The 24,635-nt window shown below is 38.0% G+C and overlaps 1 protein-coding gene across 3 annotated transcripts; it reads left to right on the forward strand.

Annotated features, from left to right (window-relative positions):
* The first annotated feature begins 4,904 nt into the window (after positions 1-4,904).
* TAC1 (tachykinin precursor 1) lies at positions 4,905-23,244 on the forward strand. Of its 3 annotated transcripts, none has more exons than XM_070766807.1 (6): positions 4,905-4,947; positions 10,657-10,913; positions 13,996-14,092; positions 15,611-15,634; positions 22,426-22,479; positions 23,128-23,244. In XM_070766807.1, exons 2-6 carry the CDS (start codon positions 10,785-10,787, stop codon positions 23,175-23,177), a joined length of 354 nt encoding a protein of 117 aa, XP_070622908.1. In that variant the 5' UTR covers positions 4,905-4,947; positions 10,657-10,784; the 3' UTR covers positions 23,178-23,244. The 3 variants fall into 3 exon arrangements, with proteins under 3 accessions (XP_070622908.1, XP_070622906.1, XP_070622909.1); XM_070766805.1 differs by lacking the exon at positions 4,905-4,947 and adding an exon at positions 10,395-10,427; XM_070766808.1 differs by lacking the exons at positions 4,905-4,947; positions 22,426-22,479 and adding an exon at positions 10,395-10,427.
* The last annotated feature ends 1,391 nt before the right edge of the window (positions 23,245-24,635 follow it).

Genomic DNA, 24,635 nt, shown 5'->3' on the forward strand with positions numbered 1-24,635 from the left:
GACTGTCATAAGCACCAAGGGTGTTCATGAAGATCCTAGACACTCTAGCTCCCCATCTCAGAGCCATACCCATGCATGTCCAATGCTACCTGGATGATATTCTCATCCAGTCTTCCTCCACATGCCAAGCAGAGGAGGATGTCCAGGCAGTATTCAGACACAATGGGTTCCTTGTGAACTTGGGCAAGAGTCAGCTCTTTCCAGCTACAAGACTGACTCACCTAGGTGCCATCATTGACTTTCTGGAATGCAAGGTGTACCTGTCCCAGGAAATGAGAGATGACCTATTGGCAGTGAAGGGCTACAACAAAATTTACTGCCACGCTCTGTGTGTGGCTTATTTTGTGGGTGTGGCTTGCCAGCCATGTGACCAGGTGGGAGTGGTTTGACGATCATGTGACTGGTGGTGGCATAAAGGTCATGTGACTGGCAGTGAAGGGCTACAAAAAATTTTACTGCCACGCTGCGGGTGTGGCTAATTTTGTGGGTGTGGCTTGCCAGCCATGTGACCAGGTGGGAGTGGTTTGATGATCATGTGACTGGTGGTGGCATAAAGCTCATGTGACTGGCTTAAGGTTACCAACTTGACATCATTCACGTCAAGGGTTTGGGTTAGGGTTAGGGTACCTGGCCTCTCCTCACCTCAAAGAGATACAATTTCCCTAGCTATTTACTATTACTGAACATCCAAAATATACTATTTAATTCTATGTATACATAGATATGTGTACATAGATATGGCACACAGGTACCCAAAAATATACATTATCTACTATTTAAACTTTTGAATATGTACACATACACACGCACATACAGCTCTTCTAAAATTATACACATTCAACCTCATTTACTGTGATAGGAAAAACATACCCAGAGCCCAGAAGGGGAAAAAAAAGAAAAAAATTCAAATTTTTTCTACCAGTACTGCGTACCTGACCGTATATATAGGAGCCCATCACTGCCTGTTGGACTCTGTTCAGCATGTTTGGAACGAAAAATTGATTCCTCTAGATCAGTTACCATCTCTCCTTGGCAAAATGATATCGGCCATTCACCTCATTCACTGGGCTCATTTGCACTCCAGAGACTTCCAAAGGTTTCTGCTCCTATTCCAACGAGCATGGCACTTTGAAGTCAAAAGTATGGATCCCTGCATCCATCTACAGATCACTAGAATGGTGTAGCAATAGTTGTCCAGCCCCTTTGACTGCCCACTCACTCAAAGGGCTGCCATGACTACAGGGTGCATGACTGGGCGGTGCATGTTTCAATTACTGAGATATGCTGGGCGGTGATTCCTTTTATCAGGCATTATAAAGTGGACCAATTTGCTTAGGCTGAAGCATTGTTTGGTCAAAGGGTGCTTCAACAGGTGGCAAGGGACTCAGAGAAATCCAGCCATCCGTAAGTACTCTCTCAAGGGACAAGGGCTTTGGTATGTCCCATCCTTGGAGACTAGCTCCACCCACTATGGAGAATGGACATTGGATAATGTGATATGCCACTTCTCATAGGGTGGAGCTACTCTCCATGTCCCTCCCCTTTTATGCATAAAAATTCCTGGCTGGCTGTCCTCATGTTTGTCTTCTTAACTGTATGTTACATGGAGCAGTATGCTGAGCCTGTCCTAGTTCTTTGCACTAAAGAGAGGTTGTTATCCATGGAGAACCCTATTTATATATTTTCAGGCTCAGTCCTTATTGGCTATGGTTGGTGTCATTCCCATCCTTGGAGACTAGCTCCACCCTACGAGAAAGGGTGTATCACGTTATCCAATGCCCCTTGTCATTAAACAGAAGCCTTTCTCAAAGATAGATTAAAATCCTAATTTATCAGGAAAAGCAAATCATCCCTGCAGGCATTTTTCCAAAAAGGCTCTGACCGGGATTTTAAAGATATATATATAGAGATGCAGAATTCTTCTCTCCAGGTAAGGTGGGAAAGCCAAGATAAGAAGATGCAGTTAAGCCTAAAACCAGAACATAAAGCATAATTTAAACTAAACAATGTCAGTTGGCGTGCCCCAGGGGAAGAGCCTTCTCTGTGGTGGCCCCGACTCTCTGGAACCAGCTCCCCCCCCCAGAGATTAGAACTGCCCCTATCCTCCTTGCCTTTCGTAAACTCATCAAAACCCACCTTTGTCGTCAGGCATGGGGGAACTGAGATATTTTCCCCGAGCCTATATAATTTATGTATGGTTTGTTTGTTTGTATGTATGTCTGCTTAATAATGGGGTTTTCTAAATATTTTAAATTGTAAATTATTAGATTTGTCATGAACTGTTTTATTGTGTTGTGAGCCGCCCTGAATCTACGGAGAGGGGCGGCATACAAATCTAATAAATAAATAAATAATTTGCCCCAAATCTTTTTCACATCTCTCAGTTTCCTGACATAGAAAATATACTACTACTTACATATACATTTACTACTTACATGCGTACATGCATAGGATTTCCAATTTTGGAAGCTGGAAATCCCAAGCTCTTTGCTCCTTGCCCCAAAGGTTGTTTGTATTTTGATAAAATCCAAGGATTTTCAAGAACTTTAAAAGGAGTTTGAGGCACATTGTTTCTGCAACTGCTTACCAAAATGTTTAAAAAATATATCCACAACAATTCTAGCTGGGAGTCCTGCCTGTCTACCGTTACATTGCCAGGTCTGTGTTCCATGGATTTATTTTTGTACTAGTTATTCCGAATTTTCCAGTAGTTCCAGGCTTGGAAATTAGTCTATTCATTTGTTCATTCTATGTACAATTGTTGAGGAGTACTTGAAAACAACAACAACTCAGTTCATTTTGAAAATAAGAAATCAAAACAAAGTGAGAAGATGTTCATTTTAAAAAAGAGAGAAAAAAATAATTACAAATAATTACATTACATTACAAATTGCATTACTCCTTTACATTCCTCCAACAGTGCGCCCAACATAGCAAAGCAAAACTTCCACACTGCCTGTTATTTGACTCACTGAGGTAAATGTTATTACCCTACATAACTAGCACCAATTTTGCTTCCTGACAAAATGTCAAGCAACTTATATTACAGCCTTCCGGTTTTTACATTCCAACCGTCCACATAAAAGTACCATCTTTTGCCATAATTTTGCTTCAGTTTGATCTTTGCGGACACCAACCATTTTAAATGATGCTTTTATTCCTTTTAGCAAAGAGATAGTTTTGCTAAGAGTAGAAAAGCCTTTTGCTTTGGGAGAAAGTTTGAATTGTAGAATGTTGTGGACAAATATTAAAGTCAGTAGGGAATAGGATTGATTGGATAGGGTTAATGTAATTTATTTGATACTGGACTGCCATTCCAAATAGCCTCAATTAGTGTATCTATAAAAAATGTTGAGGGATATTATTACGTTTATCATTTTAATATACTTTAAATCTTATTCATTAATTTTATTCTAAAATATAAATTACATTGAATTATATTAACAATGTATATTGTATTTTATTTAGGTCCATTTCTTCTATTCCTTCAGTCATCCAAATCCTGCTTTTGATCTTTAAAGCATAAAGGTTTTTAAAAGTCAATCTCTAAAGAGGGATTTCTCTCTGTACAACCCATCTTTATTTGACACTGTAGGACCTATTGACCAAGTTATTCCTACTGTACAAATAATCCACAACTTGCAAATACAACTGAGCCCCAAACTTTTGTTGCTAAGTGATTCAGTTGTTAAATGAATTACTTCAGTTAAATTAGAAGCACAATTGTTAAGTAAATCTAGCTTCACAATTGACTTTGCTTGTCAGAAAGCCTCAGAAAGTGATCACATGACCCCGAGACACTGCCAATGTCATAAATACAAACCAGTTACCCACCATCCAAATTTTCATCATGTGACCATGGAGATGCTACAATGGTGGGTTACTGTGAAAAACAGTCATTAGTCACTTTTTTGGTACTATTGTAACTGTTGTAACTTCAAACAATCACTAAAGAAATGATTAATATATACTAGCTACACATTATATATGTTTTATATTATATAAAACAAACAACACTCTCCCAATCCCAGCATTATTTTAATGTAATTATCCATTCACATCAAAAGCTTTTGCCAGTTGTAGTTAGCCAGAGCAGAAACATGCCCTAGCATCAATCTTTTCTGCTGTGAACCTATGATGTTGCTTTATGGTTTCCTATGCTTCACTAGTAACATTTTCTTTTATGATACAATTCAACACTTGCTGCAAGGTATATAAAATATGTTACTCTTCACCATCCATTTCATCAAAAATAAATTCTGGTGACTAACAATAGAAAGAACTAGGATGGCCTTAACCAGCCATCTAAAGCTAATATGGGCCCATACTACCCCATCCATGGTCAGCCTCATCTGCTATCTTTCTGTAGCTGTTGCCCTAAATAGATGGATATAGCATTGCTGTCTGCTACTCTATCAAAATTGTGCAATAAAACTAGACTGTATAGACATGCATAAATGTGAAATAGTGAACAATAAATAGCATGATGGGATGACTCTCTCTCCGTGCATCCTAAGATAGTGAGGAATCTGAAAATTAGCCTTTGTTGTCTGTATAAAAGAAAGGGAAAGAAATGAAGGAAGGAAGGAAGGAAGGAAGGAAGGAAGGAAGGAAGGAAGGAAGGAAGGAAGGAAGGAAGGAAGAAGAGATCCGATGTAAAATGATTTTATTTGCTTGTGATTTACGTCTCTTCATGATTCTTTGTTGCTATTATTGTTTTAATTTTATTTAACTTAGGTCCCCACCAAACAAAACTTAGGAGAAAAACACATGAAGAATCTTACAGAAAGTCCTGCAACAGTTTGACAGATATGCTTTTTCTGCCAGCTAGTGACGAGACGAGGAAGAGCAATAAATCTAAAAGAAACAGCTAATTGCTTGATAACACATGGTGTACAGGCAACAACAGCACAGCACTAGTCAGGAATGAGTCAGGACACAGCAAAGGTAAAAAAGCTAATCACAATGCCGGTAATAAATTTAATGCTGAGGTGTTGTTGTTTTTCTTAAAAGGATGGGTGGATAGCACTTCAGTGCAAAAACCAAGTCAGAATAAAACAGGATCATAAAATTGGAATGGCCCATCAAGTCCAAATCCCCATTTAGTGCCACAATCCAATGATTTTCACTCAGGCTATTTACTTGGTCAACCTAGGTTTTACTTTCCTACATTTTTAAAATAGCCTCATGAATAAATTTTTCTTTTCATCACATTTTACAAAAAGTAACAACTGCTGTTTGATCTTCTTTGGATATCATCATTAGCAGGTGTTGAATAAAAAAGGAGGGGACTACAATTTTAAAATTAAGATTAAATCATGAATAGAAAGCATTTAATCAAAAAGAAAATATCATCTCAAAGGGTTTTGTAGGAAGGTGTATTAACTATACAGTACTTGTTACCTTGAGTTATTTATAAGAATAATGAAGACAGGATACAAAAAAATTAAAAGAAAGAGCCATACTTGTTGTAAACTAACAAGGTATAAAATAGTTTGATGGTACAATTTAACTGGTTCATTAAAACTAAAGTGTACTAGGAACATAAAAAGCTGTTTTATCCTGACTTGCAACCAGTGATGGGCTGCCAAAATTTTGACTACCACCCTGTGGGCGTGGCTTATGCATTTTGTTTCAACACCTTTCAGTGCAAATTGGGTGCTCTGGGGTGAAGCTCCAAATTTTGCTACCGGAACTGCATTCCTGACCATTCCAGTAGGAGCCCATCACTGCTTGCAACCTGGATCCAACTGACTCCTGCCTGGAAGTAGCAACTCCCAGCAACTCTTCAAGATTCCAGACAACTTTTCCAGCATAAAATGCAAGAATGGGTTTTTTTGCATTCAACCAATGGTGGGTTATAAATAATTTTGCCGCCAGTTCATGCACACATTTGCCCCATGTGCGCAACACTTCTGCACATGCATTTGTGACTCTGAAGCAGCCTTACTTAATAAAGTGGAATATGTAGCGCTGGCTGCATCTATAGTGTGTGTGCCAGCTCTAGCTGCTTGTGCTCATCTTAACATTAACGCTATTGCATGTAATTTAACAAAAAAAAAATTAATGTTACTTCTTCAGCTGTTTCAGCAATTAACCATTAGCTGCAAAATTTGAGAAAGGCTATTGATTATTTGCTTTTGCGTCAACATTTAGGTTGTGAAAGTTTTGGTGGACTGTGTTGTTTTAACCTTTCAGATGAGTCACAAACTATCTAGCACCAATGCAATATTTTAAACAAATTGACTTCTGATTTGAAAATTAATACTTTAGGATCTTGGTGGGAAAGCCTTTGGGCTTGGTTACCCACAGGCTTATTGGGAAGTGTCCTACGGTTTTTAGTCATTATTTGTGTTACTTTGATTTGTATTCAGTGTCTTCCTTCCTTTTTTCAACATATGTATCGCAGATTTTCGCCCCAACCCCCTTCCCACATTGCCTCGGGGTCAGGTTTATGCCCTGTATAAGCAACTGCAAGAATATTGTTCTCCTGATTAGGATCCTTTTATTAACCCCTCTTATGTATTGTCTACCAAAATGTAAAAAAAAGAATGAGAGATAGAGATAGAGGCCATGTGGAGATTGTGTGCAACCTTAAACAGGCCTCTCATACCTACAGTGTAGGCTGGTACGTGGTCTCATCTTGGTTGTATCAAGAGGATGTTCTTAGGCATTGGAGAGGAGAATTCAGCAGTAAAAATGCTGTTTCGTTTTTCTACCTTTTGCTGCTTGGAAAACTGTTGAAAAAGCAGCAAACACTGCTAAGGCAGTAAGACATCTTAGCATCCTGCAATGACTTGTCTCCAACTCCATCATGATATAGTTATGGATACTGTGCTTGAGAGGGGCGGCATACAAATCTAAATAATAAATAATAAATAAATAAATAAATTTCCTCCAGGTAGTTCTAATAATGAAACGTACAATGATTATCTCTATTTTTCTTTTGATTTACAATCAAATATTTGTGATGCTTTTGGAATGAGCCATGCATCCAATTCATACTAAAATTACAAGAGAGGGAGGAGGGGAAAGGAGAGGGAGACAGTGGGAGGGAAGGAGGGAGAGAGAAAGACAAAACATAAATTGAAGTATTATCTATCTGTAAGCCACTTGTAAACGTCTAGAGATATGTGGCTGATTCCTGTGAAAACAGGATGCTAGATTTGTTAGTCTCTGAAAAGAGATTCAATATATTTCCAGCTCCAGTGATACAGAAAACTCCTTATTACAATAGTCCTTATTGCTCTAAAAGGTTGAAATTGGCATTTTACGAAATGGTCAAGTTTTCCTTTTGGACATAATGAACAATTTTATTCAATTCAAGCCATGTCCTAGTACATCAATCGTGTGATTGTATAGTATTTACTTAAATAAATGAAATTGGGTTTAACAGGGCTTACTTATATGTGTTTCCCTTAGCCAGTGTTACTTCTTTATTTTTGATGGTGGTATATCAATAGTTTAGATCACGGGTCTAAAACTTGCCACATCATGTTGCATCATGTTTCCCTTCACAGAGCTGGAGCGGGCAACGCCTGCACATGATGCCTCCAGCTTGCCAGTTTAACACCCTTGGTTTAGATGCGGTTCTTCAATATAGAAGAGAGTTCTTCATCTTATTTCATTTGGGCATTTTTTCTCATCCTTATTTAATATTTTGAAAAGTACACTGCAGGAGATCCATTCTATTGTGTCCCTTTAGTTTCTTGTTGGTTCCTTAAAGTTTAAATTATATATTTATATATCATATATCTTAGTTAAAATACACTGCTCAAAAAAATAAAGGGAACACTCAAATAGCACATCCTAAATCTGAATGAATGAAATATTCTCATTGAATACTTTGTTCTGTGCAAAGTTGAATGTGCACAACAGCACGTGAAATTGATTGTCAATCAGTGTTGCTTCCTAAGCGGACAGTTTGATTTCACAGAAGTTTAATTTACTTGGAATTGTTGTGATTCAGTCTGAGGCTCCTCAGGGAACGGCTGGAACTCTGCCGGCTCCATGCTCAGAGGGGGAGGACGAGGAACAGGAGGAGGAGGAGGACCAGGCAGACGGGGAAGAGGAATGTCAGGACGAGGAGGAGGGAGAACAGCCTGAGACCCCCGAGGGGGAGCTCTCCCCAGCGAGTAGCCTGAAGTCATTAGATGAGAACGCACAAGCCATCATAGATATGAGGCAGAGAAGGGCAGCACAAAGAAGGGGACAATTTTATTTATTTATTTATTTATTTATTTATTTATTTATTATTTGGATTTGTATGCCGCCCCTCTCCGGTGTTGCTTCCTAAGGGGACAGTTTGATTTCACAGAAGTTTAATTTACTTGGAGTTATACTGGGTAGTTTAAGTCAGTGTTTTTCAACCAGTGTGCCGTGGCACACTAGTGTGCCGCGAGACATGGTCAGGTGTGCCGCGAAGCTCAGAGAGAGAAAGAAAGGAAGAGAGAGAGAAAGAAAGCAAGAGAGAGAGAGAGAAAGAAAGCAAGAGAGAAAGAGAACAAGAGAGAGAGAAAGAAAGAAAGCAAGAGAGAGAAAGAGAACAAGAAAAAGAAAGCAAGAGAGAGAGAAAGAGAGAGAAAGAAAGCAAGAGAGAGAGAGAAACAGAGGGAGGGAAGGAGAGAGAGAAAGACAGAGGGAGGGAGGGAGGGAGAGAGAGAGCAAAAAAGAGGAAGGAAGGAAGAGAAAGAAAGAGGGATGGAGAGAGAGAGAGAAAGAAAGAGGGAGAGAAAGAGGGAGGGAGAGAGAAATAATGCGAAAGGGAGGAAGAGAGAGAGAATTTTTTGTCCAAACTTTTTTTAGCGCCCCCCCCCCCCCCATCCTGCTCAATGTGCCCCAGGGTTTCGTAAATGTAAAAAATGTGCCACGGCTCAAAAAAGGTTGAAAGTCACTGGTTTAAGTGTTCCCTTTATTTTTTTGATCAGCGTATATTAACTTCAAACTTCTTCCCCAGACTTGTTAGAAGAGAAATATCTGGATACTATTTAAATATTGATGCAGTTAGATTGATGCACTCATCATTAGACAAGCTTATTTTCTGTCTTTCCCCCCCTCAAATTTCAGCAAATATTCCATTGCTACTAGTGTTTTAGTATCCAAAATTGTTCTTCCTTTGTGATATAGAATATTTTCCTACTACAACCTTTCTCTATGTGCCTCAACCTTTCTCTATGTGCCTCAAATTAAAATCATTGCAACTTATTTTTCTGCCTTGTCTCTATGATGTTGTCATTTTTCTCTCTACTCTGTAGAAACTCATCCTTACTTCTGCCAGTATTAAAAGAGTACAGTATTCTCACCCTTATTCCGACTCAATTCAAAATCAGCTTCAAAGGATATTGAATTTGTTAAACTTTGTAATTTGGAAAATGATCTGGTGATTGTAGTAAGTGGGAACAGAAAGAAGAGAGCCAGGAATGGGGTCAACAAATATTATGATGTTATAGTTTTCTGCCAAGTCAAAATGGGTTCATGATATTCTAACTTAGATGTGGAGAAATGCCCCCAGCATCTTCTAAAATCACCAATACAATACTGTGTCTATATAACAATATATTATTGCCTTAATAGCAATAAAAGGGCAGCAGAAATGGTGATTATTGTAGGGTAGGAATAACCATTGAATTATAACCGAAACCACAGTCTTTGTAGATTAAGTTATTTCTCTTGTACACCCCAAATTTTGTAGTTATACATGAGGCTGTCTCACTATCTAGCAAATGAATACTTTTTCCTGTAGCCATGAAATCTTGACTAACCCAAGAATCAAATAAATAATGGAACAAGTACCAGAAATGTCTGCAGCAAAGCAGTCTGAGCAAAATATTTTATATACTATTGTTGATGAAATGATTTCATTAAAAAATATATAACTGAAGCTTATTATATTCTACATATACTATATTATTATAATATGTAGCTTGCTTAAAATACACTCAAATTTCAATTGAAATTCGAGGTTCAGTCTTTAAATAGCAATAGGCCTGACATCCAAAATATTATATAAAAGTTGCTATAGATAAATCCCTTGATCTACTTCGATTATTCATCCTGGGACTATACGTACCACATCCTATAGATATCGGTACTTTGTAAGCTGTCTGTTGGGCAAAATAAAGTTTTCCCTTGGGGGAGCCTTGTCTCGGACTGCTGATAAAGAGATGAGAAAAAAGATAATAATTCATGGGGAGAGTATCTCCAAAGGAAGTCGTGTTCATTCAGGAACAGCCTGGTGGCCACTGCCTACTGAATACATACATCCTGGGATGAGGGGAGGGGGCTAGTCAAGTGACTCATATGACAGACACCTGGAAGTCATTAGCTTTAAGCCCTGCCCCATCGTCTGGACTATAAAGTAGAGAAGATTCTTAGCCTGGCACTTGGTATTCCACCAAGCAGCTAAGGCGTTACCTTTCTTTATAGCAGTAAGTGCTCGGGGTTCATTGGCGCTGGCAGGCTGCCTGCCTGCCTGCCTTCATGGATGTTGTTTTAATTCAGTTTTATGCATCCAGATCGATTACAGGGCGCATGCTATGGGCTACGTAGACATCTCCTTTTCCTTCTATGGTCTTCTCTAGCGGGACGGGGGCGGGGGAGAACCTTCACACTCATCCTTGACTTTTCTCCTTCTCTCGCTTCCCCTCTTACCAACAGCTTCGGAGAACTTTGGAAGAGGCGCAAAAGCGGGAAAGGAGCGCTTTCGCTTCTCTCGACGGTATCTCCGACGCTACTCTGCTAGGATTCTTCAGCAGACCTTCGGCGGGGGAAAACAAAAGCTGAAAATGAAGAAGGTCATGCTGCTTTTGCTCATGCTCTTCCTATCTTCCGCGCATGCCGTGGGGGAAGATCTGGAAGACCAGCGCGAGTTGAACTACTGGGCGGATTGGTCCGACGGAGGCGAGACGAAGCAGGTGAGACGAAATCACTTTGAGGGGGGGGGCTCCGCAACTTAGGTTGCCTTTGCAAAAAAACGCCCGAGGGCGAGGAAGGCTGTATGGCGGTGCACGGGCGGGCGAGGGAGCAAAGACTAGAGCGGGCAGGAGTTGACCGTGTGAACGGGCATCCCTGACGCCGCCAGCTTTTGGCAGGTGCGGCAAGGGATGTTGCCCGCTCGCGTTCAGCTGAGGCGACATCGGGGCAAATTGTCCGCTCTATTCCGCCTCTCTGCATCCTCCTTTCGGCCCAGGCGAGAGCGCCGGATTGTGTTGATGGAGCGCGACGTTCTCCTTTCCAAACTGAGGCCGCCGGTGAAAAAGAGCGATTGCTTCCTGATGTCGCTCGTACCCGCGCGCTTTCTAGCAGTTGTTGCGTTCTTAGCGTGAGTAAACGCATCAGAGTTTTTAATCTTACTTCTTAATGTGCCGTGGCTGCCCTGCTTAGGGTGCCGTACCAGGCAGCCTTTTCTTCGTGTTATTCTCATCACAGCAACCCCGCCAGGTATGCTGATTTTAGGGATAATTAGAATTTGACCGCCCACAAAATTGTATGTTGTATGTTAATCCACCAAGTCCTAATATTGTGTCCATAGAAAGGGACTAATTTCAAATGCTGCTTACTGCAATTATTAACCAGCAGAGGGGTGTTTTTAAAAAAAAACATAAATACATTTAGGATATGATTCTAAAAATGGAATTGGGAGACACACTGTGAAATATGCATATGACAGAGGAGATAATTAGCAAACTTAAAACTTATTTGAACTCAAGCAAAACAGGGAGTTTTTAAAGCTTTTGAACTGTAAGCTTCCAAAGAGGTGGAGAGGGTGTAGGAAAAAAACCAAATAAACAGCTGCAAGCCTAATCATTAGACCAACATGTTTTAGATACACCTTTAGGTGCAGAAGCAAAGTCTTTTGTGGTTTGGAGGAAGCCAAGCAGTATAAATCTCAATGGAGGGGGGGAGTAGCTCTAAACCACTGAGTTAAGAATCTAAAATCACATAATGTAATATGACACCTCTACGTAACAAGACTGTGTTCATATTTGAAAAGCAGTAAAGAGCCATCTTTATCTGATCACAAGTCATCTTCATGCCAGACTAAAAACCCTTCTCTTTACTGCCATCATCTTTTCTGAATTGCTCCAGCCACAAAATATAAGGAATGTCTACATCTGGCAGCTTAATTAAAATGAAAGATGTATTGAACTTTAGGAAAAAGATATATTGAATTATATTACTTGCTTGCCCTAATCTTAGGTTGCATTTCTCTCTGCATCAGAAGAAGAATAACAAATTTGCCTACAAGATAGAACACCAAGGCCTAGCCCCTTCTTCTTGTCTATTTACGGCATTTCCTTTCCAGGCCTCTATAACCAACACCATCAATTTCCCCTTCTTATAATGTTCCATTATTATCACTAGCTTAAAGGGTATCTTCTTTGGATGACACTGTATATGTCAAATCCTCAGTCAGTATGATGATCATTACTTTAACCATAGCTTGCAAACCATAATTGGGTGAAAAATAAAAGTGAATAAGAATAGTATAGCTGGGGGGGGGGGGGAGCATTTTAGAAAGCAATAATACATGTTTTTTTTTTAAGAAATAGGACTTAAGTCTCTTTAGTTTGAGACATGACTTGTTTTTCTTATGTTTAACTTCTCTTGACAATAATTCTTGCATTTCAAATAAGGAGTTAGAACAGGAAAAGTTATACCTGCACCTATTTCCCTTAAGTAATGCTTAAAGAAAGAGAAAAAGCCAATTGAAAGGATTAGTTTTTGCCATTGGAGAGAAGCCTTAATTCCCAAATCCCTTTACAATTTAAATTCCATGATTGCTTCTTAACAAAAATAAAAGTGCATCCATAAAAGTTTATTTTATGGATCACCAGCATCTCGTCTAATTTTCCCTTATAATTCCCTTCTAGTTGGAAATTAAAAAGCTGTAAAAATGAATTAAACATCATGGGGATGATAAATATAAATGTTGAAATGATTGTGCTTACCTGCTTAAACTCACCCATTTAATTAGGTTGATTTCATTGGGTGTTGAGATTGGGTGTTCAAGCTCTTTTCACTATTTAATACCAGTTACGTATACTGCTGAAATTTGCATAATTAGGTAGAAAGACGAATCAAAGATACTTGACATAGAGGTGACTAGTATAAATCTGTGATTGGTTAAATGTACTTAAATCTCAGCAAAGCTTTATTTGATGTGATAAATGATGTGAAAATATTGCTAACCATATATTCAAAGGAATCTGACGTAGGGCTATCTACTGACTGCCCTGCTTGCTCAATTGGCACTATATTCCATCATAATATCTTGCTGATTCCTATGGAAAAAGTTGAAGCACAATTTTTGGATCCTAAATTCACAGATTCATCTTGGCCCATAGTCATTTATCTTTTCCGTAAAATCTAATCTCCAGAGCAACCCACCCGTGTCATTGTGCAAGTAACCATAGGATAGAATACTTAAGAAGATATGAAGCTGCCCTGGTTGTATCAGACCTTGGTTCATTTAATATTCCTCACTACCATCTTTTACCTGTCAGGAAATCTCATGGTTTATTCATAAAATACATCCATAATTTATAGTTGATCGGACAAATTCATTGTTTCATCTTTTTTGCAAGGTATTAATATGGATTATCTAGATACCAAAAAAAATTAAGAATGGAAACAGATTGCGTACTTATTTTTAAAACCTGGGTCAACCAATCCCTTAACTTGGAACCAAATTTTGACAATTTCCAGCTCTTAATTTTCAGCGCCCTCTTGTGACCTACGTGTGCCTAAATGCAGGAAGCTTTTGATCCTAGATTAACATTTATATTGATTTGCTCATTTGAATGTAGAGGGAGGGCATCCCTTCCCTTTGAAATAAGCTACTCTAGGCTTTTGAATGTATCAGACCAGGGAAAGGAAAAGGGAAAAGGAAATTCGAAATATGCAAACCTTCCAAATTTAGTGCTCTTTTAAAGAACATCACATTGTATAAGTGAAGCTGAGCACTGAAATAGTCTTTTTATATTTCTCTTTCAGGAGAAGTTGCCTTTCCCTTTTGAACACTTTCTTCAGAGGATTGCCAGAAGACCCAGACCTCAACAATTCTATGGCTTAATGGGAAAACGGGATGCTGGTGAGAACCACTTACATTTCTTTTTTTTTATGCTGTAATTTAGACATAGCTAAAAAAAAATGATTCAAATTAAAAATATTTAATAAAATAAAACAATTATTTCCCTAATTTATTATGTATAATTAGTAAATTTATTTATTTATTTATTTATTTTATTTATTGGATTTGTATGCCGCCCCTCTCCAGAGACTCGGGGCGGCTAACAGCGACAATAAAACAGTGTACAATAGTAATTTGGTATTGATGATTAAAAATCTATTAATATAAAAACCAAACATACATACATACATACTATGCATAGAATTGTAAAGGCCTAGGGGGGAAGAGGATCTCAATTCCCCCATGCCTGGTGGCAGAGGTGGGTTTTAAGTTGTTTACAAAAGGCAAGGAGGGTGGGGGCAGTTCTAATCTCTGGGGGGAGTTGGTTCCAGAGGGCCGGGGCTGCCACAGAGAAGGCTCTTCCCCTGGGTTCCGCCAGGCGACATTGCTTAGTTGACGGGACCCAGAGAAGATCCACTCTGTGGGACCTAACTGGTCGCTGGGATTCGTGCAGCAGAAGGCGGTCCCTGAGGTAATCTGGTCCGGTGCTATGAAGGGCTTTATAGGTCATAACCAACACTTTGAATTGTGACCGGAAACTGATCGGCAACCAATGCAGACTGCGGAGTGTTGGTGTAACATGGGCATATTTGGGAAAGCCCATGATTGCTCATTATTACTCATTATTTATTTATAAACATTATTTAAAATCTTTATTTTGATTCCATTAAAATGTTTTAGAAATATTCTTAATACCATGAGTAGTATTTTATGTATATTTAGCAAGACAACATAGAAAAACTAAGAATGTATAATAAGAGACATTCTCCCTATAAATCATCAGTTTTGAAAGAAATGAAATTAAAATCCTGAATAAAATCAAGGTGGCAGTCATGGATCAACTGGAATGTCCTTTACTCAAGGAAAAATGAATGAGAATCATATAAAAAGCATGTATTCCATTTTATAATGGAATACATACATGAAGCACTCCTGGGATATTGTGCTTAGACTAAAAAGTATTTCGCATCCATGAATTATTATTAAGAAATATTCTTAATACCATGAGTAGTATTTTATGTATATTTAGCAAGACAACATAGAAAAACTAAGAAAGTATAATAAGAGACATTCTCCCTATAAATCATCAGTTTTGAAAGAAATGAAATTAAAATCCTGAATAAAATCAAGGTGGCAGTCATGGATCAACTGGAATGTCCTTTACTCAAGGGAAAATGAATGAGAATCATATAAAAAGCATGTATTCCATTTTATAATGGAATACATACAGGAAGCACTCCTGGGATATTGTGCTTAGACTAAAAAGTATTTCGCATCCATGAATTATTCAGAAAACGATTAAGGCATTAATTGCTATGCACCAATAATGTGGTTTTTTGAAATGCTTTCTTTTTTTTAAAGACAGTGATAAGTAATGATGTGTGCACTTGCTAATCATTTGTGGTTTTTTATTTCCAGGATATAGCCCTGTCACACGCAAAAGTAAGTTGGAATTGGTTTTGTTTATGAATGTATATCCTGCCTTTATTTTTTTCACAAATACCAAAAGGAAACAAACAAACACAACACCCCTGACTATTCTTCCTTTTTCCTTTATGAGGTGGGTTGGGCTGAGAGAGAGTGGTTTTCCTCCCCCCACCCCCACCCCATTTTTTTTGCACCATTTAATCAATTACTTCAATATGAGATACATCCAGAACTGCAACTGTATACAGTATTTGATTCTAGGGAAATTGTATCAAATCCAGCATTTCCAGTGAACTAGTAGAAATGCTGGCATACATTCAAAGGCCCTGTATGGAAAAGATATACATTTATAAATTCCATATACAGTAATTATAACAGAATCATCCATTCTTACCCTGTACTCTAGGAGAGGGTAATTTCAGAAAATGATGATTTCTGAATATTATTTTTCCAGTGTAGCCGAATTCTGTGCATACCTACCTTAGGAATAAATTCCACTGAGCACTGCACACTTCCAAACAGTGTTCTCTCTAAATTTTTTTTGGGGTGGGCGGAAAAGCATAGTGTCTGAGCGGCAGTCCCTTCGGGACTGGGCGACACAGAAATAATAATAAAATTTCCCTCTCGGCTTCTGGGCAGGTTTGGAAAACTCTGAGTTGATGATGATTTTTAAGTGAGCGATTGCTCACCTGCTCAGCTTAGAGGGAACTATGCTTCCAAACATACATTTATAGCTTTCACACTTTTAATTAGTACCAACAATGCTTTTTCAGCAGTACACTTCAGGAAGAAGTGGGACCAAAGGCCCGTTCTTTTAAAACGGCTTTCTATACATATGCCTAACTCTCTCATTGGCCGATTCGTTCATTTTTAGCTGATCTTTGGGTATATTATATCACTCCTTAAATTTTCATTTATGGTGAAATGATGTTTTAATTTTACTGATATTTAGTCATTTAGTGCTATTAATTATAGCATTAATTTCTTGGATTGGTTTTAGCAGGATATAAATTATGTTCCTTTTTATATTCTCCAGGAAATATTCCATCAAATCCTATAGGCTAATACTTATAGAAATGTCTTGCTAGGGCCAGGGTTAGCAGATATTGTATCACTAATTAAACTCACAATATCCTTATTAACATTTAGCACCATCAGTGGCATTTACTTTCAATATAGCTTAAGTTTATAACTCTAGTTTGACACAATTTGATCATTACTCAGAAAATGATAACTTTCAAAGCAATTTGGAGAAGTAGAACCTATATTTTTATTAGCGAAAGTTATTAATCAACCTGCATAAGCTACCTTTGGGTGAATCAAAAATCAAAAGTTTTAGCTGTCTATTGAAATGAGCTGTTCGCTAATTTATGCAAAATTATTTCATTACTAAATGGAAGTGAGCTACCAGAATGAATATCGATTACATAAAACATATCACCAGAGGAATACTGATTAGGATATGGAAATATAAAAACAAAAGCTATAGGGAAATGACTCTTTTGGTAATAGTCCATATTGTATGGACATATAATGACAGGAAAAAGATTTCTAGCTTTGTTTTCTTTCTGATGTGTCATTATAGGTTAATCATCTTAAACAGAAATGATCTTTCTTTTGGGGGAGACATTTCAATATTAGAAAGGAAAAAAGTAGGGAATATTAATATGATATATCAGTGATTTTCAACCTTTTTAAAGCCGCGGCACATTTTTTACATTTACAAAATCCTGGGGCACACCACCAAGCAAAATGACACAAAATGACACCCTAAGACACTCTCCTCTCTTTTTCCATCCCTGTCTCCTCCCCACCCTTGTGTGTGTGTGTGTGTATACACACTCTTGAACCATTTCCAAAAACAAGTGAGGGCTGGGTTTTTCTCTCTCTTATTCTTTGGGTGCTTTTTATCATATGCTTTAAATCAAGAGTCACTTCTCTCTCTCTTTTGTTTCTCTCTCTTTCCTCTCATTCTCTGTCTCAATCATTTTCTCATTTCTCTTTTTTCCTCCCCTTTTTGCTCATTTCTCTCTCTCCCTTCCTCTCCTTTTCTCTCTCTCTTGCTTTCTTTTTCTCTCTCTCTCTTGCCTTCTTTCTCTCTCTCTTGTTTTCTCTCTTTCTCTCTTTTCTTTCTCTCTTGCTTTCTTTCTCTCTCTCACTCTCTTTCTCTCTTTCTCTCTCTCTCTCTCTTGCTTTCTTTCTCTCTCTTTCTCTCTCTCTTTCTTTCTCTCTCTCTTTCTCACTCTCATTCTCTCAGCAAAAAGTTGCGAGACCGGAACCTGAGCTTCCTTCTTCGCGGCACACCTGACCATGTCTCGCGGCACACTAGTGTGCCACGGCACACTGGTTGAAAAACACTGTGATATATGATACAAAATTGCTAGGTCATGTTCTTTGAGGATAGTACTGCCTGGAAAGAAGCCGAAAATATGTATGAAGAGTTTTCCTCAGAAAGCATTTTGCAATCTTTCTTGAACTTCTAGGTTCTTTAACAAATGCTGGCTATACACGTTAGTACTTCTCAGTTTGTTTATTATTCTAAGCAAGCAAAAGTATATAACCAAATAAGTTTTATATAGCTTATAATAGTAATAGCATTTAGATTTATATACCATCCCATAGTGCTTTACAGCCATCTTTGAGGAATAAACAATATCAGCACAAAGCCCCCAACAATCTGGTTTCTCATTTTTTCTGACCTAGGAAGAATGTAAGGCTGAGTCAGCCTTGAGCCTGTCAGAATTGAACTCCTGTCTGTGGACAGTCAGCTTGCAATACCACATTCTAACCACTATGTCACCATGCATAGACCCTTTAATGCAGGTGTCTCCAAGCTTGGTAACTTTAAGGCTTGTGGACTTCAACTCCCAGAGTTCCTCAGCTAGCAAATTTCGCTCAAGAACTCTGGGAATTGAAGTCCACAAGTCTTAAAGGTTGGAGGCCCCTGCTCTAATGTGAGAAGAGAAATGGATCCATTCAGGCCATTCAGTTTTCTATTGTTGTCTCTATTTGTACCTTAGATCGAGTTCCACAGATTCTTCATTACTAAATTTTCTAGGAATATGATTTTTTAAACAAAACCAGGCTTACTTCTCTGCAAGATAAAGCAGGCTGCACTATGAAATCCAAATTTTATTATCAGAGGGAGCTATTTCATTATGAAACAATGAATCTGAGATATTTTTTTTCTCAAAGGACACTCTATGGAGGTGATTTTCAACCTTTTTTGAGCCGTGGCACATTTTTTTACATTTACAAAATCCTGGGGCAGACCACCAACCAAAATGACACAAAATGACACTCTAAGACAGTACATATTATACATATAATTAATAAAATACTACTTTCTAAATGTATTTATACTCAATGTGAAACCAGGGCCTGTTTTGATGTGTGTGTGTGGGGGGGGGGGGGTATACCCACTCTTGAACCATTTCCAAAAATGAAATGAGGGCTGGGGGGGGTTCTCTCTTATTCTTTGGGTCCTTTTTATCATATGCTTTAAATCAAGTCACTTCTCTCTCTTTCCTCTCATTCTCTGCCTCAATCATTTTCTCATTTCTCTTTTTTTCTCCCCTTTTTTCTCTCATTTCTTTCTCTCTCTTGCTTTCTTTCTTTCTTTCTCTCTTTCTTTCTCTCTCTTGCTTTCTCTCTCTCTCTCTTTCTTTCTTTCTCTCTCTCTTTCTCTTTCTTTCTTTCTCTTTCTCTCTCACTTTCTCTCTCTCTTGCTTTCTTTCTCTCTCTTTCTCTCTCCTCTCTCTTTTTCTCTCTCTGTGTGTGTCTCTCTGTGTGTGTGTGTCTTGCTTTCTTTTTCTCTCTCTCTTGCTTTCTTTCTCTCTCTTTCTCTCCTCCCCCCTCTCTTTTTCTCTCACTCTTGCTCTCTCTGTGTGTGTCTCTCTCTCTTTCTCTCTCTTTCTATCTCTCTCTTGCTATCTCTATCTTGCTATCTCTCGTATACCACGCCGGCAACAGCAGCATCGGGCAGTAGCCACGGGGTGGTGGCAGGGCGGTCGGCTGCGAGTGGGAGCTCCAAGGCGGAGGCACCAACAGTAGCAGCTGGACGTAATGCAGGACGCCATACATGCTGCACTGGGCATGGGTGTGGGGCTGGCATCTCTGTCCTGGCCCAGCCAGTGGGCCAGTGCCAGCCCCACGCCCATGCCCAGCACAGCACCATCATTTAAGGCGTCCAGCAACAAGTCCATATGGCACCGTTGGTGCCTCTGCCCTGGATCTCCCAGCTGCTGCTGGCGCCCTCCCGCTCCCACTGCCAGAGCCCTTCTGCCAGGCCCCAAAGCTCATCTGCCAGCACCACCAGAGAAGCTCCAGCCGGGCGGGGCGCTGCAGCTGCTGGTGCCTTTGCCCTGGAGCTACTGCCTGGTGCTGCTGCTGCTGGTGCCCTCCCGCTCCCGCTGCCAGCGCCCTCCCGCCAGGCCCCAAAGCTCACCTGCCACAAAGAAGGAAGGTGCAAAGAAGGAAGTAGAGCTTCCAGTCTCGCAACCTTTTGCTATTTGCGCCCTCAGCAAAATGTTGCGAGACTGGAAGCTGAGCTTCCTTCTTCACGGCACATTTGACCATGTCTTGTGGCACACTAGTGTGCCACGGCACACTGGTTGAAAACACTGCTCTATGGTATAGAGAGCTGTCACATTATCACTTTAACATAAACTACTCCCATTGTGATTTTAAGTTGAAATTCAATCCTTCTGCCACACCCTGACATCAAAGTTTAGTAGCAAATCTCCCACCAAATTGATTTGTTTTAATATATATGGCAAAGTCAAACTTTCTTAGAAAAACTTACATAAATATATATTAAAAAACAGTTGTTTAATCCCACCTGGTATCATAGCTTTATTCAATTTAATAATACAACTATTTTACTTCCTGAAGTCCTTAGGAATTTTTTTAAAAATTAAAAGAAAATGCACTCCATGGCTGCTAAAAGGCTGCCTGAAAGTAATGCCTGAAATGCACCACTGAGAACATTGAAACTTATTCCCAAGTAAGTAAACCTGTCCAAGATTCTAGATGTCCCTTAACATATTGTCACTGATCCCAGACCTGGTATTAGGTTGTATGTGGATCTCGTGTTAATTCTTTTTCTAATTGATGGAAAGGCTGTCTTAGTCCAGGAAATCATTTTATTTTAATTGTTTCTTGTGTATGAGATGCATTGTAAGCTGCAGAATCTTTTTAGGGTTGGGGAATCTTAACAAATCCAAATACATAAAGGGAGGGTGGGATAAATGATAGACAGACAATATATTGAATTTTTCTGCTATAGTGTTCATATTGCATATATAGTACATTCATTGCAAACAAGCTTAGGAAAAAGTTGGTTTTTTTAATAACCAGAGAAGAGAATCATGGAGATATGTGAGATAATCTGATTTTTATACTTTTCTCCAAATTGACTAAAGCTTTAGCCCAAACCCAGAAGTTACAGGAAGACTAAAATATTACATATTTTATTTTATTTGACTGGGTTTTACAATATATAAAACAGTCTATCAAAGATTTGAAAATGCCTTTAGTGTTCCTGATTGAGTGTTTAATTAAATCTTGGGGATCAAATCTGTTTGAATTACAATAATTTCATCCAAAGCCTCTGTCTACTTATTCCGCAATATTTATTGGCTGATGTCAAAATTATGATCTGATAAAAGAAAAAAATCTCACAATGCTTAGAAATATGTCATATGTGCATGGCATTCTTGACCTTGAAAACCATTTATTTTAGATTGATCAATAATTTGAAGAGCTTTTGGGAAAAAATACTCTCCAAAAATTAATTTGCAATAGGTTGAGATCATACCAAAGCAATTAAAAATATAGCACAATCTTTGTCAAACAGAGTATACAATAAAGAAATGCTAACTGGGTATACAATAAAGAAACGATTATTAGAGAAAGAGATAATTGCACCATAGTAGAAGCGAAAATAGACACTACATAGCTTGAGTGGCAAGATTGATGTCATGGGAAAATCCAGTCAAGTTCAATCCTTTATTTCATTACATCTAGTGGACAGAAATCTTGCCAACCTAAAGCTATTACTTTCTAACCTAGATATATCCTGATAAATTCTAGGGTCTGAATGCCCTAAATCTCTTTCCCACTTCCCACATCTCTATGTTGTCAAATACTTCCCCTTTGCTCCTCCAGGTGCGAGTCTATAAACAAATAACCAAGTTCAGAAACTCCAGTGACTTCTGGAGAAACCATGCCTAGTAACCATGAATAAAACACTAGTGCTTTAAAATACAGCCTAGCCAAATAGCTCACTTTTGGAAGCCATGTTTTATTATTAATCAGTCCCATTTTAAATAAATTCAGATGAAGCTGACTGTAGATCTGAAGGTCAGCGGTTCAGAGCTCATCACCGGCTCAAGGTTGATTCAGCCTTACATCCTTCCGAGGTGGGTAAAATGAGAACCCGGATTGTGGGGGCAATATGCTGGCTCTGTTAAGAAGTGCTATTGCTAACATGTTGTAAGCTGCCCTGAGTCTAAGGAGAAGGGCGGCATAAAAATTGAATAAATAAATAAATAAATTTTTCATTAAAGATCAGATTCTGCTGAAATATGAATTTTTAAATCTTTATTTGTACTAAAAATTTCCATAACTAAGCGTCAATTTAGCCTTGAGTTCAACTAGAGTCTGTTTAGAATCTGTTTCTACTGTGTATTTCAGTGTGAAAATGCATTCACATTGCAAATTGCTTCCCCACCACCACCACCACCACCAAAAAAGGCATCTTTCCAAAGTATTGTATTTAAACATCCCACAAATATATTTTTCAGGATATAAAACAGACTCATTTGTTGGACTCATGGGCAAAAGATCTTTAAATTCTGGTATGTATGTATGAAAGTCAAACAAAAGCTACTTATCTACAATTTTTATTTTTATTTTGTAACATATTGAATACACCGCCTTCTTACAATATTTAAGACAAAGATATGTAATCTGAGTTCTCCAAAAGTTGACATGACTCACTTTTATGGAAGTAACATGAACAGGAAGAATTATTTTTGGAGTCTAAAATCTTTGAAAAAACAGATTCCACTAGGAAATATGAAGACTGAACATTGTCCACTAGTCCTTTGATCAAATAAAAATGTGAGGGCCTCCTTATGATGCAAATAGTTATTCAAACATTCTCTAATTGATAAAATCTTCAGAGAACTCCAGGAACTTCAGTTTTGTTTGCCCAAATAACACTGAACTATTTTCAGGATCAATGACTTTTTAACTCAATTCAAGCAGGAGCTCTGGCCGGGATAAATATTGCCAGTATTGGGGACTGGTTCAGATGAGTTAAAATCTCTGAATCAAATTTATGTGGCACTTAAAATTAGGAAGTAGCACTCCAGTTGTGGTCTGATTGACACAGCTTACAATGGAAATTCATCACACTGAGCCTTACTTTTCAGACAAGCTTATCAAGATATGTAAATATTCATTAAATTCAATTAATCTGCACTATTTTGTTTCCCTGTTAGGATCTTCTGAATGGAGTGCCCTCCAAATGTTTGAAAGAAGACGCAAATAAGACAGTTGTTCATTCTCAATTGAAATGTTTAAGTCGTCAGCTTAGTGTAATGAAAAATAGCCATTGTAAGGAATATTTATTTATTTACTTATATATTTACTTATTTATTTATTTATTTGTTTATTTTTAAGATGAAATTTTCAATTACAATGATTTTCTCTATTGTGGCAGTGATTTATGCATTATTTGTATGTGGCAAGCTTTGCAGTAACATTCCTGAATGGAATACAGAAATATGTGGTATTTCACAAGAAAGCACATTATACATTGTGTGAAAAAAATGTTCAAGTATAAAAAAAGTGGTAAGAAATAATAAAAAAGAGAATCCTGTGTTAATTTAGTATTTGCTAAACCATCAAATTAATTTATAATCACAATAACAAAAATAGGATCAGCCCTGTAATTTCTGTCATCAAAATTTGCTTAGATAAATGTAGCATGTTTTTGTTTATTTTGCCTATATCTATAGCTATATATATTTTAAAGAAATGAAGTGAATTTAAATATCTTCACTTCATTTTCTGATACTTCGCCACAATTTACAGACATCAGATAAAATTATCACTCTATTCTGAGGGTTTTGGAATACCCATTTTGTGTATGGATATTATTCATTAAAACAGGAGCACCAGATCTCAATTTTTTTAAAAAAAAGGAAAAGTAAGGATTGTGAATTTTATTAGATGATTTCAGTACTGTCCATTAGTCAATCTTTCCAGAATTTCGATCACTGGCATTTCTAGTTTTGCAATTAGCAAGTTGGGGAAGACTGGACAAGCAGATTACGAATGGTCCATATTGGTGACTATCTGGCCTTCAACTATGGTAATCCATAAGGAAATCTAGACAGGTGTGTGGTAGGTTATAGAGAGCTTCTAAAGTTACCTAAAGTTTCTAATTTTCTATCGTTAATACAGTATGATTTCAAAATTCACAGCTGAAGATAAAGTAGCTGCAGAAAAAAATGAGGATAAACTGCAGTTCTTGAAGATACATACACATCCCGGTTATATGGTCATATGACTTGGTTTCAAAGCTCCAAATAACTAAATAAAGTTGGAAAGTCCTTTTTAATAGATGAGCCCTCTAATGCTCATCTGAATTTTTGCAGGCAAGATTTGCTGTTGTGTAAACTCTCCCCTAATGTGATGACAGTCATGTGAGGAAAAAAAATGCATCAATTTTAGGATTCTACTATGTGAACAAAACAATGTGAATTACCACTTTTGAAACATATACAAACTGCACTTCTTGCTTAGTCATGGTAGGTTTTGTATGATTCACAGCTTCCCATGTTGTAGCAAGTTAATCAACTGTGATGAAGCCAATCATGATATGTGATCTTACCTTTATCTGATATGTTGAATATAAGCAGCCAGCACTTTTGTCAATTTTAAATCTACTGCCAATCAATGACTACAGTGAACCATAGATTCTAGTAGGATGATTCTGATTTTT

This window comes from Erythrolamprus reginae, chromosome Z (assembly GCF_031021105.1).
Source record: "Erythrolamprus reginae isolate rEryReg1 chromosome Z, rEryReg1.hap1, whole genome shotgun sequence".
Classification (NCBI taxonomy): domain Eukaryota; kingdom Metazoa; phylum Chordata; class Lepidosauria; order Squamata; family Dipsadidae; genus Erythrolamprus; species Erythrolamprus reginae.